General features: G+C 39.4%; 4 protein-coding genes across 4 annotated transcripts; 2 read left to right on the top strand and 2 right to left on the bottom strand.

The window, feature by feature from the left end:
* Positions 1-5,658: 5,658 nt before the first annotated feature.
* LOC144209384 (delta-type opioid receptor-like) lies at positions 5,659-10,618 on the top strand. Its single transcript, XM_077735650.1, has 3 exons — positions 5,659-5,896; positions 7,676-8,028; positions 8,947-10,618. The coding sequence occupies exons 1-3, from the start codon at positions 5,691-5,693 to the stop codon at positions 9,444-9,446; spliced, it is 1,059 nt and encodes a 352-aa protein (XP_077591776.1). The 5' UTR covers positions 5,659-5,690; the 3' UTR covers positions 9,447-10,618.
* Positions 10,619-10,979: 361 nt separating this feature from the next.
* On the top strand, positions 10,980-13,332 carry chmp5b (charged multivesicular body protein 5b). The gene is made up of 8 exons (XM_077736468.1): positions 10,980-11,164; positions 11,800-11,904; positions 11,978-12,024; positions 12,102-12,195; positions 12,266-12,337; positions 12,424-12,532; positions 12,990-13,105; positions 13,200-13,332. The coding sequence occupies exons 1-8, from the start codon at positions 11,096-11,098 to the stop codon at positions 13,248-13,250; spliced, it is 663 nt and encodes a 220-aa protein (XP_077592594.1). The 5' UTR covers positions 10,980-11,095; the 3' UTR covers positions 13,251-13,332.
* Positions 12,208-17,449, bottom strand: fastkd3 (FAST kinase domains 3). The gene is made up of 9 exons (XM_077736476.1): positions 17,040-17,449; positions 16,230-16,564; positions 15,895-16,146; positions 14,582-15,428; positions 14,411-14,493; positions 14,154-14,328; positions 14,008-14,074; positions 13,607-13,721; positions 12,208-13,533 (listed from the first exon to the last, which is right to left on the bottom strand). The coding sequence occupies exons 2-9, from the start codon at positions 16,539-16,541 to the stop codon at positions 13,435-13,437; spliced, it is 1,950 nt and encodes a 649-aa protein (XP_077592602.1). The 5' UTR covers positions 16,542-16,564; positions 17,040-17,449; the 3' UTR covers positions 12,208-13,434.
* Positions 17,450-17,604: 155 nt separating this feature from the next.
* On the bottom strand, positions 17,605-20,075 carry LOC144209910 (myosin regulatory light chain 2, smooth muscle minor isoform). The gene is made up of 4 exons (XM_077736470.1): positions 19,948-20,075; positions 18,698-18,899; positions 17,952-18,113; positions 17,605-17,873 (listed from the first exon to the last, which is right to left on the bottom strand). Exons 2-4 carry the CDS (start codon positions 18,879-18,881, stop codon positions 17,701-17,703), a joined length of 519 nt encoding a protein of 172 aa, XP_077592596.1. The 5' UTR covers positions 18,882-18,899; positions 19,948-20,075; the 3' UTR covers positions 17,605-17,700.
* Between the last annotated feature and the right edge of the window lie 312 nt (positions 20,076-20,387).

Here is a 20,387-nt window from a genome sequence, read left to right as displayed (position 1 = left end):
GCTGCCTCTTGCGCATCTCCGGCCGCTCTGAGCCCGTAGACTGCCCGGGGGGGAAAGAAAAAAAATAGATAAATAAATTAGTCACCTCAGCACCCCCCCCCCCCCCTCTCAATTTTTTATCTATCGCCCCCCCGTTAAATAATGGGATTTGCATTCAAAATGCCGACGTGATGCATCCCTTAAAAAAAAGGACAATAAGCTTCCATATTGTAATCTAAATCCATTTTTTTCCTTCTGTTGGTCAACCAAAAATGCATGAAATTTAACTGAATAGCGAGTAAAGACCCCCCACGCCCCCCTAGTATGTACTCACGGTGTCACCATGAATGCCAGAATGCAGGTGCTGATTTTGCGACGGGTTGGGAGGGGGTGGTGGAGAAGATGGGGGTGGGTGCGCATGCGTAAAGTAGATTAAGGGGAGGACTGTCGCTTTAAGGATTTGTAGCATAATATTATTACATTTTATGAGTGTAAATAAAATTGTGCGGTGATGTTTAAACGTAGTGTTGTGAAATAAGATGTGTTTTTTAACCCGGTATAGTATTACGTTGAGCAGGCGCCTTAGGGGTGCAGTGTGGCAGAGGTCCGCCAGGGGGTAGTGAAGTCTCATGATAAATCATGGCATCACAGTAAATCGCCTTTTTTTTCTTGTTATTGACAAAGATAGACGTCCAATTGGTTTGTTCTGGGAGAGTTGGGGGCTGTGAACGTTTAGTGTGTTTACGGGCCATTGACTGAGTCAGACAACTAAAGTATTTTGACTATTTGGAAAGTAGGAATGTTCAAGAAAATGCATTGAGTTAACATGTAGTTGTACATTTCTAATTGTCTTATACAACTAACCTTAAAATATTCTATTTTATTCATTTTTCTTTAACCTTTTCAAATAAATAGCTAATTTTTTAACCAAATTAGCAATTAATTGACATTTCATGCATTTGCCTCGCCCAAAATGGATGCTAATCGCAACTAAGCTTCACTATTTTTAATTGCAAAATCACATTTGCATATATTTTTCTTTTCTACTTTTATTGCCCATGTCCCAAATAGTAATTGAAGTAATATTTGCGACTCGGCTCACACAACATCAATCCAGCAGCGGATTTAATTTCAAGCCTTCTGGCTCAGAAATTGCCCCCTAAAAAGTAATAATATCAGTAAAAAAAAATAATGTAAAGACTGTCACTGTCTTATCACGGCAATATTTCTTGGCCTTTTGCGCGCGGTCGTTAATAATCCACAACAACTTGTTAGCGTCAACTCTTAAAAAAAGGAAAACGCCTCACTACGTCGTAAAATAGGGCCAAAGGATTGTAGTGTGTTTAAAAACCTCCCAATAAATCAGGCTTTCCTTACTAGAGTGTGTTTGTTGTGCGATAACAGTGATGGAGAGCCGCCATCTTGTGTGTGTGGGCGATTTTGGTAGCATGGCTAGGCTAGCTGGACTTGGACATAGTTTAAATCGATGTGAAATTGACTGACCGGTTATGAAACATGATGAATTAAATTGATTTAAGATGAAATGTGGGTGTATGGGGAAAATAGGACTTGGTGTGTGTGTGATTGTGGGCTAAATCCAAGTAGATGTGAAATTGAGATATACATCATAAAAACAAATGAGGAATAGCGCTAACCTGTTGTAGGAGATGGACGCCCAGGGATTTTTGTGAATTGGGGTTTGGTGCAATAGTGGTCCAAGTCCAAATAGCGATTTTGATGAATATATCTGGAAGAAAAAATGGTAAATAGACATTAGGTTATGCTAAAATGTTGTAGCAGTAGAAAGAGAAAATGTTTAGTGACATTGTGGTCTAAGTCCAGTTTGTACGTTATAAATTAGGCAAAAAAATAATAAATAATAATTTAAAAACATTTCTTTAAATCCAAATGGTTGTGAAATAGGTCAATATAAATTTAAAAATGATTAGTTCTATTGTAGTAAAATGTTTTTGAAAAGGTTTTGTGCAATAGTGGTCTAAGTTTAAATAGCCATAATATTTATAAATACATTTATTCATTTTAAAAGAGGTTAAATAACTTTAACTTGGAAAAAGAGAAAACATTTAGTCCCATAATGGTCTAAGTCCTCAAATGTGTGTACATTATAAAAGTTGTCAAATTAGGTACTACAAAAAAAAATGGTTACCTAAAATTAGCTATGCTAAAACTAAATTTATGTTTTTATGGGCTATGAAATCTGAAAAAATTAGAACTTTTTGTGCAAGAGTGGTCTAGGTCTAAATAACCATTATATTTAGAAATATATCATTATTTATTATTTCTAAAAAGGGATAATTCTATTAATATTAAAATATTATATAATAGCATTTGTTAGTCCCATAATGGTCCAAGTCCATACCTCCATTAAATCCCCCTAGATAAAAAGTTCCCTAAATTTAAACAGCTGTCAAATGTAGTCAGACAATAATGACGCCACGGCACCCCCCGCAACCCTTCCGCCCCGCAACAGTCCCACGGAAAGCGGCGATAACGACGGGGGTGTCGTAGCGACTCCCACACGGTCCGGCGAGCCGTCGGGATGAATACAAAACGGTGGCTAATTAGACGTCCTGACGGAATAATGACAAGGTTCGGGTCGCCGTCAAACATTTTTTTCGCCAGATAATTGGCCGAAAGGACCGAGCGCTTGTCACCGGGAGCTCGTTAATGGGGGACCAATGCCCAGAAAAATCAATGCGTGGACCTTTTCCATGGGTAGTTTTGTTTTTTTTAAAGAACTTTCTGGAAATGACTATTTTGTTAAATACAACTTTGCTATTGGAACATTTAAGTTTTGGCAGATTTAGTCAGTCATTTAAAGAACTTTCTTATCAGATTGGCCGGAATTTATTTTTGTTGATGACTTTTTATGTTTTTTATCGGGAAGGTTGGTCGTGAAAAATGGACATTTTAAAACGGATAAAAAAAAAATAATTTTAGATTAAAAAGAGCGAAAAAGACTTATATTTACGATATATTTCAACTACTTTACATATTGTAGTATTTTTAGTATTTTAATATCCATACAATAATTTAAAAAAACATTTGGGCCATACAATAATTTAAAAAAAAATTTGGGCCATTTTTATAGTATAAGACCCTTAAAAAAATAATGATTACTTATTGTTTTAACTTATTGTTTTTCATAATATGCATTATCAGATAAAATACTTTACATATTTTAGTATTTTTAGTATTTTAGTATCCATAAAATAATTTAAAAAATAATTTGGGCCATATAATAATTAAAAAATATATTTTGGCCCTATAATAATTAAAAAATAATATTTTGGCCATTTTTTACAGTATAAAACCCCCTAAAAATAATGATTATTAGCACATTTATATAAAAATCTATCATATGTTTTCTTTTTGAACATTGTTAGCGGGTAATCAATTTTCAAAATGGCTTTTTCTTGACGCCAATTGATGCGTATGAAATTGCTAATAATATATTTTGTCAAATATGAGCTCCTCCCAAGCCACAGTAACAACATTCTTCTTCTCCTACTCAATAATTTAGCACACATTAGCAGAAAAAGGAAAAAAAATACAAGTATCCCAAGCTTTGGTGTCTTATTTTCCCCCCTTTGGACGTCGACCTTGGTCGCTAATAATAATAAAAATAAGCCGCGCATCTTTTTCAAGAAAAAAAAAGGCGACCCCGTTCCCGTGTGGCTTATTCTTTGAAGTCATAATAAGAGAAGAAGAAGAAAAAATAAACCTCTCGGGATTGGCTATGGACTCTTTCCTTCTTTTACGTCAGCTGGATTTATTTTTGAAAGAGAATTTCTGGGAAAAAAACGGTCGTTTTTTACACGTAAAACTACGCAAAAGCGAGATTTTTTGGGCTAATACGCCTGTGAATTATTTTTACTAGGTTTTGATTGACGGATTGTAGATTTTGAGCCTAATGAATGGACGCCAAGTCAAAATAAATGGGTCTCCTAGCATGTTTAGCTTTGGGCTAAAAGCAGATTTTTTTTGCATTTACAGACATTTAAAGTGACTTTTACTGATTTTCTATTTGTTTTAAAAGGCTAAAATGTCATTATTTTTTGTCTCTGTCCTATTTTTTTGGTCTATTTTTTAAAATACATCTACTTTTTACGTTTTAAATCCGATTTTTCCACTCCGAATCATTAAGTCGCAACTCCCCAGAAGTCACAGCCTCGCATAAATTATGCAAATGATGGATTTCTTAGTAGGGGAAATCTATTAAAGCGCCCGAGACGAAAAATGCCCGCTCGATTGGATGCCTGACGTGTGTCATTGACATTTTCGTGATTTCCAAACAACTCACGTTGCAATTTTTCACTTTTAAATCGTTGTAAGTCACGTTTTTGTGAAGCCCCGCCCCCTCGCCGTAGACAAAATAGAAGGAAAAATGTTCCTGTGTCTAAATTTGAGCAATTGAAAAAGCCATCTTGTTGTTGTGGTGTCAAAGTAGACGAGACGGAGACATTACGACGCATTAGTGCCGCTCGTTTTAAAGCACTTGAAAGCACGACGTCGCCACTTACGTGGTTTTTTTTAGGGGGTTTGGGGGGGGGGGGTATACGCCGAAAAGCCGTGATAAAGGTACTCTAACAAACGCGCTGGTGTAAAATGTGAAGCCCTCGAGGATGAAGTGAAATTGCACTCTGCGCAAAATTACCTTTCTCGAGTAGAAGCTGAATGGTCGGCCAAGGAAATTAAATTTCAGGCTTTTACTTTGTAGGCAAGGGATGGAAATCCTATTCATTTGAGTATTTTAGCAATTAAGAATGATCTGTTAATTTAATTGATGCTTACAATGGGTTGAGCATTCTATTTTTCTTCATGAATATAAATTAGACCCTATTTTATCTGAATTTATTTTGTCTATTTTGTTATTTTTTAACAAAATTAAAAAAATTAAACAAAATTAACAAAATTAAAACATGTACTGTTTTAATTTTTTTTAATTGGTTTATTGCCAAATTTATTGAGTGTTTAGACGTAGACCACTATTCCATTAAACCTTTCTTTTTTTTCAATTAATGCAAATGTTTTTTTTACATAGGATTTGACAGAAATTTGGATTTGGACCACTATTCCACTAAACTATTTTTTCCATTTCACCAAATCATTCTAAGTTATTTTTTATTAGGACTTGGACCATTATTGCACTAAAACTGATTTCTTTTTGATAATTTTTATGTATTTAATTTTTATTTTTCTTCCATCTGGATTTCCACATTTTTAACTTGGATGATAAAAAATCTGGTGTCATAGTGGTCCAAGTCCAAATTTTGTCACATTCAAATCAATCCATCCATAAAAAATGATTACTAGTTCATATTTAATCATTTTTATGGACAAATTGATTCAAACCTGAGAAAGATTTGGACTTGGACCACTACCACACCAAAAACTTTCACCATCCAAAATAAAAATGTATAAAATCCAGATAGAAATAATAATAAATAGGCTAATCCTTAAGCAAATGAACACTTTTATGTATATGTACCTCCAACTAACCTCCCATTTTTCCCCTCCCCTCCCATCCAGATTTCAGGAACGCATCTACAACCCACCGAAACGACCCAATAACGCACGCCGCCCCCACCATCGCCATCCCTCCGTCTCCTCTCCTCCTCTCCCCAAAGTTTCCCTCCTTCGTGGCATCAAGCGATCGAGTACGTTTTTAGTGAAAGTTATCGGCGACAATGGAAAACGGCGCTTGGGACGAGACCCTCCGAGAGCGTGCGACCACCGCCAACGTTACGGCGTGGAGCTTCAACGCCACCCTGGACCAGGACGAATGGGAAACGGAGGGTTTGTCGCCCATCATCCCCATCATCACCGCTCTCTACTCGCTGGTTTTTGTGGTGGGATTACTGGGGAACTCTTTGGTCATGTACGTCATCGTAAGGTAGGATTACCCGTCTTTAAAACCAGTTAAACCAGTTAATAGTAAAATGCTTTTGGTAGAATTTTAGCGTTAAGATGTCGATAAATACGTCCAATCCAGTCGCCAATCATTCATTTAACGTTAAAAGCGCGGCAGAATCGATACAGTGAGTTGATAGGTTTGACAGTTTCGGGGAACCCCGCCCCCCCTCGAAACAGTGAAACATTAACAGAGCGGACATAAATCTGAAGCTGTTGGCGGGATATTAACGATAGCTCCGCCGGGTTCGTATTTACGGCGCGTGGAGGCGACAAATCCGCCAAGGCGCGGCGAAAAAAATTCTGTAGCGTCCAATCAATCGGGTAAAATGACGGCGGGTGGTTAATAAGCGCTTTCGGGGTGGCATTTAATCCAAATGGCGAGCGCGCGCCGATCGATGGTTTTGTATTAAACATTGATTCTACGACAATTGGTGGTTAAAAGATGTCCCGTGGGAGTTGGCGGCTAACGGCTTTTTTTGGGCAGAGCGGCGCCGAGCAATTAAGACGTGGTTCTATTAACGCCACGCTTTGTGCTTAAGTCAACATTCAACTAACTTATTACTGACCAATCCAGGTTGAGCTCAAATATCGATGTTGTTTGGAATTAAAGCACTATGGAACTGAAGCTTTTTGTGTTTTAACCATTTTAGCATCAAGTTAACGGTAGTTATTATATTAGGGTACATTTAATAGATGTTAAGACATTAATTATGCTAGTTTTTAATTAGCATCTTTAACAATAGAGTTATACATTTGAAAGCAGTTTGGACTTGGACCACTATTGCATAAAATATTTTTTTTTTATCTCCTAAGGCATTTGCAACATTATTACATAACAAAATCCTTATTCTTTTTGCGATATATTAATAAATTTGACAGTTTTTCGGACTTGGACCACTATAAAACTGAACATCTACACTTTTTTTAATCTCTTAGTGCATCCGCAACATTTTAGCATAACGAAATGTTAGCCCCTATTTCGATATATTCCTAAATTTGACAGTTTTTAGGACTTGGACCACTATTACACTAAACTTTTACCCATTTTTAAAATCTTTTGGTGCATCCTCAACATTTTAACATAAGGAAACGTTATCATATTTTGCAATATATTCCTAAATTTGACAATTGTTTGGACTTGGACCACTTTTCCACTCAATATTTTACATTTCTATTTCCATGCATCAGTTCTTGGTAATTGGCATCTTATATTAATGACTACTATTTGGACTTGGACCATAATTTTACTGGACCTACACTTCACATTTTAGCATAACTTATTGTTATTTACCATCTTTTAACTGATAACTTTGACAACTATCTGCACCACAATTGGACTAAATGTTTAGAAATAAACTACTATTATCTTAAAAATAAAGCCTATTTACTTTAATTTGGATGTGAACCCCTATTGTACCAACCATTCAATAAAAACACGGCCCACCATTTTGGAATCAATCATTTCACCAAGCCATAATTCCATTAATTCCTCTTAGTTTTTAGCCTCGGGTACTGGCGCCGCTCATTTTTTTTGTTCCGCCAGCTAGAGAAAGAAAGCGAAAACAACCCCAAAAAAAAAAAAAAAATTAAAGAAGGGGAAAAAGTAATTACTTAGTGCGATTAAGCTTCCCGCAATTACCCAAGTGGAGGAACCCGTCTAAACGGCGTAGCATGCATAACAATGAAGCGGCGCTCCGGACTAATTAAGTCCAAGTCGGAGCTCTATGGCAACCATGGTGGGGGGGGGGTGTCGTGGCAGGTACACCAAGATGAAGACAGCCACCAACATCTACATCTTCAACCTTGCCCTGGCCGACGCCCTAGTGACCACCAGCTTACCCTTCCAAAGCGCCGACTATCTACTCAACACGTGGCCTTTTGGCAGAGTGGCTTGCAAGATTTTCGTGGCTGTGGACTACTACAACATGTTCACAAGTATTTTTACGCTCACCATGATGAGCGTGGACCGCTACGTGGCCGTCTGCCATCCGGTCAAGGCGTTGGATTTCCGTACGCCGCATAAAGCCAAGTTGGTCAACGTAGCGGTCTGGATTCTGTCCTCGGCTGCTGGAATCCCCGCTTTCGTCCTGGGAGGGACAAAGACAAATGCGGGTGAGATGGGGGTGAATAATTGATGAGGGCGGGAATACGTACGGGGTGGAGGAGAGGGGGGGGCGTCGGGTTGGTTTTGGGACGCCAGCTTGTTATCTGGGTTGTTCATCGATGACTGCTTCCTGAGGTAGAAAAAGGGAAAAGGTGAGGGAAAGGGCACAAGGTGGAAAATTGACATGGAAAACTGGTGGTTTTAAGCATTTTTTTTTACAGATTTTATTCAATTTCAAGAACATAGGATAAGTAAATTGATGGTCAGGAAACAGGAGGAGTTATTCAATTTTCTTTTTTAAGGCTAATTTGAAATGCATTAAAAGATTTGGGTAACAAAAAAATTGTTTTTAGTGGTCATTTTTTTGCAGATTTGATTAGATTTCAATAAAATAGGATAAGTAAATTGACATGGAAATTGGTGGTCAGGAAACAGGAGTAGTTCCTGAATTTTGTTTTTTTAAGGCAAATTTGAAATGCATTAAAATAATTGCTTAAAAAAGTGTTTTTAAGCAAAAAAAATGATACAGATTTGATCCGATTTCCATAAAATAGGATCGATGAAAACTCTATATTTACAGTTTAAAGTCCTCTTTCATATAGAGATTAAAAACTTTAAATGTTTGCTAGGAAGTATTCAAAATACACATTTTTTTTGTTAAATCTCAACAGTATTTAAAACAATTCAACTCACAATAGTAAATAACAACCAAATAATCAATTAAGGTCAAAAAGTCAATAAGCCAAAGTTTTTTTTACCATTTTATTTCAAAAAATCTCAAAATCCCACAATTTCCCTCCATAATAAAAACAACTAAAAACATTGAACATGTTCCAAAAACCAGATTTCATCCAAAAACCTGTCAATGAATGTCCACTCCACTCCCCCTCTTTTAAACCACCACTTCTGTCCTCCATTTTCCCCAGCAGGCATCACGGAGTGCGCCCTCCAATTCCCCGAACCCTACTCCTACTGGGACACAGTGATGAAAATGTGCGTGTTCGTGCTAGCCTTCGTAGTCCCGGTCCTGATCATCACCGTGTGCTACTCCCTCATGCTCCTCCGCCTCAAAAACGTCCGTGTCCTCTCCGGCTCTCGAGCCAAGGACAGGAACCTACGACGCATCACCCGCCTGGTAGTGGTGGTAGTGGCCGTCTTCGTGGTATGCTGGACCCCCATCCACATCTTCGTGCTAGTCAAGGTGGTGGCTAACGTTCCCGAGACCACCGCCATCGTGGCGGCCTACTTTTTCTGCGTAGCATTGGGCTACATCAACAGTAGCCTCAACCCTATCCTTTACGCCTTCCTGGATGAGAACTTTAAGCGTTGTTTTAAGGACTTTTGCGTTTCCGCCAGACGGGGGAAGCCAAATCGTCAGGCTGCAATACCCCAGAGGAACCACCAGGAGAACGTTAGGCCTACATGACTAGCCGTGGAAATGTCTTCTGTTTCCGTGGTGGGGAAGGAAGACTCCCCGGATTTGCTCCTCACCCATGTCACCAGCGCAATGTAGGTGGTTATTGACGTGGGTGGGGAGCAAGTACACCTGCCAAAACTACCAAAAAACACACCTAATAGACCCAGACTGGAGCTATTAAAAAACTACAGTAAGACCTCGTTTATCATGGTGAATAGGTTTTTCCGAGATAGTTGACATGTAGGAGGTTTTTATGGTGTCTATTTAATATAATTTGGATTTTTAAAACCCTCTATGTACTAGAGTATTACTAGGACCATTTTAGATATAATATTTAGTTTTTTTTCATAAATGGATTAAAAGAACTAGATTAAAATACCTGAATATTCCGTTTTTAGAGAAAAGAACTGTATTAAAATCCCTGAATATTCAGTTTTTTGATAGATCTAAAACAATATTTAATTTAGCTTTTTTAAATATATTTTTAGATTTGACAAAATGATTTTTTAAACTAAAAATGGATTAAAAATGACAATTATTGATTTAAAATGGACAAAATCAAGAAATGTAATATACATCTATACTCTATTTTAATTTAATCCTAAAACAGAAAATCGGCACTCATAGATTGATTTTCCCGGACCGCACAAAATGATGCGGCGGGCCAGATTTGGCCCGCGGGCCGCCACTTTCACACCCATGCTTTAGACACTACATCCTGAATTGAAAAGAGCGCTTTTTGTGGATAAATCTTCCCACCAGATGTGCCTTAAACTATATAAGAGTAAGTCAAGTTAGCATGACGGGCAGGCTAACGAAAAAAGGAAAGCTGAAAGTGTTTGAAATTTGACATTGCTCAGCCATTTTGATGATTACACCGCGCACAATCCCCGCTGTAGAAATCCCACCATCATTTACAGTCCTTACGAAAAAACTACTCTATAGCGTCATGGTAACATGATTGTATTTTGTTCTCCAATGTACTACTGACTTTGTAGCATGTTCACCTGTAGTATACATTAGCAGTAAAAAACTGTATATGCTTGCTAGATGGTACTTTATGTAAATGATATTAAATGTTACGCATATTAATGGAATTAAACCAAATTATTTTATCCTATCTGACAACCAACATAATTTTTATCGCTGCGTAAAAGTAGGAATATTTCGGGATGTGTTATTTGTTGTTGTAGTTTTTGGTGTGCAGATGTATGTTGGCTTTACGAAAAATAAACTTGTTTTTAAATGGTTGCATCTCTGAAAGTTATGTATAAAAACATGAGGGATATTTAAATTCTTACTTGAAATATACTGTAAAAAGACTAAGTGCTCAATTGGGATATTTTAACAAATAACATAACTATTAAGAGCTGTTTTTAATTGGTATTAGCATATTTTCAGCCACATTTTTACTCAAAATACTCTAATCAACTTTTATATTATGCAAGGGTAATTTTAGAGCTAGACAACAGCGCCGTGCTGTGGCACCAAGTGTGCATTACAATCATACGCTGAAAAAGAAAAGGGCGTGTGTGGATGATGTCACAAATTCGAGACACTTCCTGGTGGTGGTAAACGAGACGAAAATAACAACGTCTGGGCTGAAGAAGCAGCGATAAAACGTCGGATCACGGTTAAAGTACTTATTAGTAATCAAAATGAATCGTATTTTTGGAAGAGGGAAACCTAAAGCACCCCCACCGAACCTCACAGACTGCATCAACAATGTAAGTACAACTTTTTCTTTCCTTTTTCCAAGTAAACAAAGAGTAGACTTTTTCGCTTCGTTTAACTACGACAACTTTTCCAAACTCGGAAAACATGACGAATTTCCACATTTAATTCCTATTTAACTCTTTTTATCCACTTTAACTAAATATTGAACAACTTCATTATTATTGACGAGCAGTGAAACCCAAAACAATGCGCATTTTTGTGTCGTTTTCAGGCCAAAGATAATCACAATCACAAGATGACTACAACCAAAACTATGCTGTTTTGAATGGGATTAAAACCGGTTTTGCGGGTTTTGACGTGGCTATATTTATCTAACAAGGACTTTAACTTATATATTTTGACTATCAGTGACCATAAATAATCATTAATGACACAACCTAGATATTTAAAGATAATTCTTGTCTTATTTTTGTCTTATTTTACAGTTGTTAGTGCTAAAATCAAGTATAAACGATAGTTAGGATTAAAACCGGTTTGGGAAATGATTGATACTCTATAAATAGCAATTAAGAGCTTGTTTTTAACACTCAATGAGTGGTTTGAAACTACATTTGTATATAAGTAATTCCAATGTCAATTTTTCCATGATAAAAAGACGTAAACATATTTTATTTCTTTTAAAAAGGTGGATTCTCGGGGAGAGTCGATAGACAAGAAAATAGCAAGACTGGACGCCGAACTGGTCAAATACAAGGACCAGATGAAGAAAATGCGAGATGGACCGTCCAAGGTGAAATCGCAGAGACGATTGGTCGCTTTTAACGTGCATTTTAATTGTTATTAAGCTTCTTCCTTCTTTTTAGAACATGGTCAAACAGAAAGCCATGCGGATCCTGAAGCAGAAGAGAATGTAGGTGTCGTTTTCAGGCTATTTTATTTCATTTTGTGGGCGTTTGTTTCTAAAGTGGAATTTTGGGGTTGCCGCAGGTACGAAGGCCAACGAGATAATCTCATGCAGCAGTCGTTTAATATGGAACAAACTAACTACTCCATTCAGACCCTCAAAGACACCAAGACCACGGTAAGACAGAAAATCCAGTCTCCGTTTATTTTCTAAAGACGTGGAATGTGAATGGGTGCTTTTCCTTGAGGTGGACGCCATGAAAATCGGATTGAAAGACATGAAGAAAGCGTACAAGCAAGTCAACATCGATAAAATCGAGGTACTCAAAGAGATGGGTTTTTTATGGCCTCATTTGGGTAAAAAAGCGCAAGAAAAGAAAGTTTTTTGGGGTTTTGTGGGGTGCAGAATATTCAAGATGATCTGGAGGACATGATGGCGGACGCTAACGACATCCAGGAAGCATTGGGGCGGAGCTACGGGACACCCGAGATTGACGATGACGATCTGGAAGCGGGTTGGTCTTTAACTTATTTATTTTATATATTTTTGTCAGTCGCAAAAAAAAAATACTTTTTATTATGACTAAACCTCATATCTTTTTGTTTTTACGGTGAATAGTTAAATATCATTAAAATGCAGTCAATTTCAACTAAATGGAAATTTTAATGGACATTTTCAGGTTTAATTTGTTGATTTTCCGATTTAATATATTTTTTTAATTTTTTTTTTTTTTTAATATCATTGAATATTTAAAATCTCAGCTGAGCTTATTATTTTTGTATCCCACTGATAAATATTTTAAAATAACCTTCAAAATGTTTAGAGAAAGAAAATAGCAGTACTTTCAGTTTTTTGGTTGATTAAAAGTATAAATCGTACATTCGTTGATGTTTTTGCTCAAGCACAGCGTCCTATTTCTTCCCAAGGCCTCCCAGTTTGACAATAAGTGTCCATTTTGTCTACTCTGCTAGAGCTGAGTGCCCTTGGAGACGAATTCCTGATGGACGACGACAGCTCCTACTTGGACGAAGCCTCTTCGACGCCATCCGTTCCCGAAGGCCTGCCTTCCGGCTCAATGTCTACCAAGGTACTTCCCTTATATCCAACTATTCCCATTATATATCTCCCTATCACCATCAATTTTGGATCTAAACCCCTTTTTTTTTTAATCTTAACCCTAGGACGGCGTTTTGGTGGACGAGTTTGGCCTCCCCCAGATCCCCGCGACATAAACATTTGACAATCACAACCACGTTTTTCTATTTATCCTTATAGGCGACGACTCCTAAATAAACCCAAATGCTTTTAACATGACTCCAAAAGTGGAACTCTTCTCTATTGTAAACACATTAAATGGTATTTTTCCAAACAATCCCATGTTTTTGAGGTAATAGATTATGTTGTTTACTTGATGGGTCACCAGTTGAGTCGGTAGCTGTGCGGGAAGATTTTCCGGTGTAGGTAATTCATGACTTCGTCCTTGCTGTGTAGTGCCTCGAATTCGTAGAATGGGATCTGTAACATAGCGGTAAACGGCATCCGTCAGTCCCAATTTTTTTTCCAAGGCCGGAGAAAAATGGGATCATACCTGAACCACTTCGTATCCAAGGCGCTTGAGGTGTCGCTGTTTGATGCTCTCGCTGCCGAGGAGTCGATTGCTATTGCTGGCGAAGCGACTCGGCCCGTCGATACACAACGCTATCCTGCCGACATAGAAAATCAGTTTGGTTAATAAAAAAAAAAAAAAAAAAATGTTTATATACAGCTCTTTTTTAAAGAATTAATTTCTCAAACGTCCGGGGACCGAACGTCCGGGGACCAAACGTCCGGGGACCAAACGTCCGGCGACCAAACGTCCGGGGACCAAACGTCCGGCGACCAAACGTCCGGGGACCAAACGTCCGGCGACCAAACGGCCGGCGACCAAACGTCCGGCGACCAAACGTCCGGCGACCAAACGTCCGGCGACCAAACGTCCAAAAAACTCACCTTTTGAAGACATCGTCGTGGCTGGCGGGCAAAACGTATCCTTCTTCATCCAACTTGATCTCCACATCTGCAAAAGACGAGCACCAGTCCGTCAAAAAACTTTTCTTTTTTTAAAAAAGACAATCGGCCATGTTGTCTGCTTTTACCTAAAGTGTAGCAGTACGGCGTCAAGACTTTGGAGCTGAAATAAAAGCGAGCACCCAGCAGTTCCACTAGGCCCGATTTGACTGAGCCGTATAGTTGCTGGTCAACGGGTGTCTCCAGGGATCTTCCCGGGACCAGAAAGGACTTGACACGGTACTTTGGGGGCAACTGCGGACCCTGTTAAAACCACAAGAGTGATTACCACACATTGCCATGATAGTTAATTCAACTTTTAGGACGACAGGTGGCTTTTAGGTACCTCATAGAAGGGGCACTCCAACTTGACCGTCATGTAGAGTTGAGTCAACTGCGCCAAGACAAAGCGGTCATTCCCTTCGTCCTCTGAAAAAAGACAAGAGTCAATTACATTAAGAAATTCTCCCACTTTAGACTAGCAATAAAAAAATCTAGTATAGAAATTTGGCGCCACCTTGCAGCTGCTGAAGGAAGTAGTTCCGGAAAACCTTGGAAACAAAGTTGACCGGGAACCTTTCCACTAAGATGCACGAATGCAGCAAAGCCAGCAACGAGCGAGGCTGAAACTGCGAAAAACGCGTCCTCAGGACGGCCTCCACTTTGCGGAAGAGTTCGCCGGCATTGGGCGGCAAGTACGCCAACTTCCCAAAGGGCGCCATCTGTCTCGCCACTTGCCCGGTGCTGTAGTCGTCGGCGCGGTACACCAAACTCTCGGCGACGGCATCCAGCGCCGCCGGCGAGAGGATATTCCGACGTCCCAAGAACTCTGCGGCCTTGGTAAGAGTTTCCGGGTGGCAGGTGAAGGCGTCGGCCGCCACTCGGCGCTCTAGCGCCTCCACCAGGTAGCGGTCACTGTGTCCAAAGTGCACCAGGGCGGCCAAAACGCCGGCTAGCTGCTCGTCGCTAAATCGGGGCACGTGGCGGACGGCACGTTTGCATAGTTGGATCACTAGCGGAACGGCTCGGGTTTGGTCCAAGTCCACCAGGGCGGCCAGGAGCCCGGAGACGGCCGCCTCGTCCATGGTCGGCGCCATTGTGGCGGCGTGGCTGTGCATGGCGTTTAAGAGGTCCTGGTACTGACCCCTGAGGGTCGCCCCGCTTTGGAGGAGTCGGTAAACTGACATCAGTTCATCTAAAGTCCAACGTGAAGGTTCTACTTTGCGGATTTGAGTCAAGGCCACCTCGAGGACGGCACCCCCGGGGCCTTCCACGGCGAGCATGGCCTGGCCCAGGACGCATAGCTGGTCCACGCTGAGACCTCCACGGTCAAGTCTCTCCTGGCTTTCGGAGACCAGACGGACCTGGAAATGAGACAGTTCGATTACGTGAGTTGATTGACAGTAGGAGAGGCCCAACCCAATTTGATGGGCGGAGCTAGCATTCACATTCAGATGACTACCACACTAACATTTTCAAAATATCTACAATTTGACTCTTGGATGGACTTGGACCACAATTACACTTAACATTTTTTACTTGCAGTGCAGCCACATTTTTACCTAAATTAATGTTATTTACTATCTTTAGGGATTTCTGTATTCCTCAATATGACTAATTTTTGGACTTGGACCACTATGGCACTAAACTTTTTTTTTCCTGTCCTCCACAGCATCGTTAATATAATTAAATTATGAATATTTTAGCTAGAAATACGTCCCCACTCAACCTTGTAGGTCAAAGTAGGAATTTTTTTTAAAATATTTTTGAGCTACAAGTTAAATATTAACTCCATATTTCTGAAAGAAAAACAAAAAACCTAATTCCTACCATGAGGGTGCTCCAAGGGTCCAAATAGAGCCGCGTACAGGCCAGAAGAGTCGACACCAGAGCAGAATCAGATAAAAGTCGCGAGTCCTTTTCCAATTGCCGGCACAGAACTCGAAGGACATGGTCCTCCAGCACCGACGGGTCGCGGAGACACCGCTTCTCCTCGTCTCGCTCCAGCTCGGCCACACGATGGAGGACAGCCGCCACTGTGATGTCGGACACCATCGACGTCGAGCGCAAAAGCTTGAAAACCTTCATAGAAGAATCAATATTAGATTTCTTAATAAGGAGGGAATTAATACACGTTTTTTAGTTTAACATAAATAGTTGGGTACCTTAGCCGAAGTGGAACAGGAGCTCAAACGCCTTCGGAAGTGGCGTTCTTCTTCTTCGGCTATGGGACCGTGTTGCTGGGTCAGACGGAACCGTGGGACCGACTCCACAAGCGGACCCACGAAAGACGGTTCTCGGACCACGGAGGTCAGGCTCCCCAAACTCCGGGTTAGCCGGAGACGTCGGCAACCCGCCGATAGGATGCAGCGCCCAGATGAAGTGCAGAGGCAGGCCACGCAAATAAACTGGGCCGCACGGGGGAGGATGCTGGGTCGAATCCCCAGGGAGAGTCTATGGACTAGCTTCAACGCCATTTCTGTCCAGGGTGACGTCACATCTAATTAAAACACAAATGTTTGGGGTTCATGAATTTCCTCAACATACTTTGACGTTTTCCTGCGTTACTCTAAACATATTAAGTAGTAATACGAGTAATATGGGGGTTATTTTCTATAGTTTTTTTTTTTATAGAACAAACATTTTTTCGTAAAGAAATGATATAATTGGTGGTACTTTAAAGGGACAAATGGCTCTAAAAATACACTCACAAGTCAAAGATCCAAAACACAAACAGATATGGTAAACTAATTCCACTATAGTACATTTGATTTCAATAAAATTGTCCCTGAAAATGGAAAAGTTTGGGAACCCCTAGCGGTTCGCCGAAGCAACCTTGAAGCTAACCATTAGCAACTTTAGGTTTGCAGCAAGCAAAGACAAAGTTACGCCGATCAAGCGATTGTTCGATAGGTTATACACTGACGTTTATAACACGATTAGATCAAGAAAAGTCAAGAATTAAAACTGCTTACCGGAGATGCCAGGTGAAAGGGGAAAGAATAATAAACGCCGGAGAAGGTTTGTCTCGTAACGTGGTTCTGTAACAGAGTATGAGGCGTTCAGGGAACATTCGGATTCCGGAGAATGGTTAGTTCAGGGACATTTGTGAAAAGTAGGAATAACAAGTACTCAAACTGAGTATACATGTAATATTTTTTAATTGATAGAGAATGGATTTAGTGAAATAAAATGTTAATACCTTTTGGATTAGTGTAAATATCCTAATTATTGATTATTACAGTGTTTTCTCCGTTACAATTGGGAGCACTCGCTTGTAGTAAAATATTTGGACGCTAGGGGCGCCAAAATGACAGTCTTCACGACTCTGTTTTTCAACAGTTGGTATCTATTTGCTGTAAAAGAGATATAAAAAATGAAAACTGGTAAAGTCTAACAAAAGGGCAACATTTACTGGGAATTGCTGCTTAATGCAAATATGGCTTTATTTAAAATATTTCTATCATAAAAAAATCAACCTCCCAAAAAATCTTATAGCTGCTTCAGCACCCAACGATGCAGAAATGGATTGCTTTGGCGTGCTTTACAAAAAGTTTTATTCCATGAGAGTTGAAATTGGCAGTACAGCTGACACACAAAAGGTGGAAAAACTTGTGCTGGCTTTTGTTTTGGGATTTAATCGTCCTTATCCTTGGCGCCGTGCTTAAGGATGCGTGTGAACTCCACGTAGTTGAAGTTATTCTTCTTATCGATGGGCGCCTCACGGAAAAGCTCGTCCACCTCGTCGTCCGTGAATCGGTCGCCCATCGTCGTCAGGAGTTCCCTAAGGTAATCTTCCGGGATGAAACCTGTAGGAACCATGTATTATTTTCTTTAACAATGATCCTGTTGAAATGCTTCTATCTATTCTTTATTTTTTTCCCTACCTGTTCCTTCCTCGTCAAAGCACGCAAAGGCATTCCTGATGACGTCCTCGGGGTCGGTCCCGTTGAGTTTCTCTCCAAACATGGTAAGGAACATGGTGAAATTGATGGGCCCGGGAGCTTCGTTCATCATGGCCTCCAAGTAATCGTCATTGGGATTTTTCCCTGTCAGGTAGTTATGGAGATTGAATTTATTTGACATTTAGGCCAGACAGCAGACACTCGCTAAACCGGTTTTCAAAAGACGTGCCGAAGACACGCAAGTTACTCTGTAAATACTAAATAAATAAATAGCTATCCCATTATTAGGTGACTAGTCAAGAATTATTTTGATAGCCGATTAAGACAATGACTTAAAAATTGTCTAAAATTCCCTTTAAGTCAATACTTAAATTTTTAAATGGATGTCATTGGTGGAAAATCAGTTACAACAAAAACATGCCGTATGCATGCATGTACATATATGTGTATGTATATATGTGCTTATATATTTAAGTATGTGTATGTATATGTATATAAATTTTTCAGCAACACCTGTTTATTTATGTATTTATTAACTTATGACCTATTTATTTATGTCTAAAATGTCTTTTTCTGTGTCTGTATTCTCACCCTCTTGCTACTGTAACAACAAAAATTCCCGAATACGGGATGAATAAAGTTATCCAATTCAATTATATGTAAATTAGAACAACTTTTGACGGACTCCTAAACTAAATGACATGTTGTGCCACCATGATTTAACTTACCAAGTGAGGCAAGCATATCGTGGAGGTCCTCCTTGTCCACAAAGCCATCACGATTCTGGTCAATCATATTGAAAGCCTCCTTGAACTCCTGAATCTGCGACTGGTCGAACATAGCGAAGACATTGGAGGTGGCGCGCTGAGGGCGCTTCTTGGTGGTCTTCGTCTTTGCCCGTTTGCTCGACATCTTGGCGTTTTTCGATTCCTGTAAACGGAAAGACGACACTTGAACGGACGCCGGCTGTCCCCGATCGGTATTTCAGACATTTGTCTAATCCCGGGGTGCCGCGTCCCGTGTGAGCCATCTAGCTATAAATGGAATGCTTGGCCATCTTTCTAGATCGCTGCCTTGAGATGGGAGGAAAGTTAACAATGTGCGCACGGATGCCCTTATGAGGCCACGGCTCCTTCAATGTGGATGTTTAACACTCCTAGACAACGGTGGAAAAATGGGGAAGTATTTGGTAGGCGCTGCAACAAGCTCAGACAAGACTGTCCGGCATATTTGTGTGCTTATTTTTGTCTATTTGATTAGATTAAAGTAAAAAAACTGAAAAAATGCTGTTTTTCTGTTCACAACTTAAGTGTAAACAACAACTACAGACTAACAGGTTCACATTTTGACTAAATATTAAATTAAATACACAATTTAATAAAAATATCACAAAATGACAAGTTATTAGGTTTATTTTTAAATTTCGCCTCAACAATTGTTATTCTGTTTTTTGGCCTTGTTTACTTAACAGAAATCATGTCAACTTTGGACTATGATAATCAAAAAAATAGACCGACCTACTTCAAACTCTTTTTGTGGTTTTTGTCCAAAAATCCCACGTTTTTAAGGGTTAAAAACGAATAGTGATCTCCCTCTTAACACATTTGTTTTACTTCAGTAGACCCGAATTAAAAAAGACGCACGTTAGAATGGAATGTGGTCCTGCCCCGTCAGCCACAACAACACGACGTAACTAAACTTAGTTAAGATATTAACAAACAAAAATACAACACCCACAATAGTAGATACGTTTAAAACGCAATCGATTGGTCATTAATGTCGTAGTTTACTCAAATCTGACGTTAACGAAACAAAACGAAGTGACGGTCGACGACTGGAGCTAACGAGAGCTAGGTGGCTAATTCTATTAAAAAGTACAATCCCAGAAAGGGAAACTCTAGTTTTTAGTTACCCTGTATGTATTTAAAAAGATCTAGAATAGTAAGTAATAGCAAAAGATGAGAAAAGTGAGTCATACCTGACGATTAGAAGCAGATATGGGTCAACTAAACCGTATGAAGTTGGGGAGCTCTTTTACTCTCAACCACCGCCCTTCACTTCCGGACTTGTCATTTTGGCAGAGTTGACTTCTTTGGGACGTACCATCTGAAAACATTCGTCGGGTATGAAGAAAGTGGAAAATTATCCGACTAGTTCTCTAAAATGAACACAACACCACAAAATTCAAATACATACACATTATTTACAAATATATATGGTAGTGCATACATTTAAGGGGACATTTTGACATTATTTGTCCAAAAGCATGATTATTTCAAATACAAATAACCCTACCTCAGTATATGTAACATCCCGGAACAATCCCCTGTATTAGTTGACGTTCCTGGTTATGTCCTTATATGGATAGAGAAGACACAAACGGTATTATGCAATCGAGTGCCATAAAAACAATAAGTA

The sequence above is a fragment of the Stigmatopora nigra genome, chromosome 16 (genome assembly GCF_051989575.1).
Source record: "Stigmatopora nigra isolate UIUO_SnigA chromosome 16, RoL_Snig_1.1, whole genome shotgun sequence".
Classification (NCBI taxonomy): Eukaryota; Metazoa; Chordata; class Actinopteri; order Syngnathiformes; family Syngnathidae; genus Stigmatopora; species Stigmatopora nigra.
Note: the sequence above shows the minus strand (reverse complement) of the source record. Positions and strands in the feature narration are given on the sequence as shown.

Excerpts from the sequence above, each read along its gene's own strand:
- fastkd3 (XM_077736476.1), bottom strand. The coding sequence starts at position 16,541 with ATGGCGTTGAAGCTAGTCCATAGACTCTCCCTGGGGATTCGACCCAGC. Across the intron at positions 14,329-14,410 it reads TGGAGTGCCCCTTCTATGAG|GGTCCGCAGTTGCCCCCAAA; the intron begins GTACCTAAAAGC and ends TGGTTTTAACAG. Across the intron at positions 13,534-13,606 it reads TTGGATACGAAGTGGTTCAG|ATCCCATTCTACGAATTCGA; the intron begins GTATGATCCCAT and ends GCTATGTTACAG.
- chmp5b (XM_077736468.1), top strand. The coding sequence starts at position 11,096 with ATGAATCGTATTTTTGGAAGAGGGAAACCTAAAGCACCCCCACCGAAC. Across the intron at positions 11,165-11,799 it reads TCACAGACTGCATCAACAAT|GTGGATTCTCGGGGAGAGTC; the intron begins GTAAGTACAACT and ends TCTTTTAAAAAG. Across the intron at positions 12,338-12,423 it reads TCAACATCGATAAAATCGAG|AATATTCAAGATGATCTGGA; the intron begins GTACTCAAAGAG and ends TGTGGGGTGCAG.
- LOC144209910 (XM_077736470.1), bottom strand. The coding sequence starts at position 18,881 with ATGTCGAGCAAACGGGCAAAGACGAAGACCACCAAGAAGCGCCCTCAG. Across the intron at positions 18,114-18,697 it reads CGATATGCTTGCCTCACTTG|GGAAAAATCCCAATGACGAT; the intron begins GTAAGTTAAATC and ends ACTACCTGACAG. Across the intron at positions 17,874-17,951 it reads CTTTGACGAGGAAGGAACAG|GTTTCATCCCGGAAGATTAC; the intron begins GTAGGGAAAAAA and ends TGGTTCCTACAG.
- LOC144209384 (XM_077735650.1), top strand. The coding sequence starts at position 5,691 with ATGGAAAACGGCGCTTGGGACGAGACCCTCCGAGAGCGTGCGACCACC. Across the intron at positions 5,897-7,675 it reads GTCATGTACGTCATCGTAAG|GTACACCAAGATGAAGACAG; the intron begins GTAGGATTACCC and ends GTGTCGTGGCAG. Across the intron at positions 8,029-8,946 it reads AGGGACAAAGACAAATGCGG|CAGGCATCACGGAGTGCGCC; the intron begins GTGAGATGGGGG and ends CATTTTCCCCAG.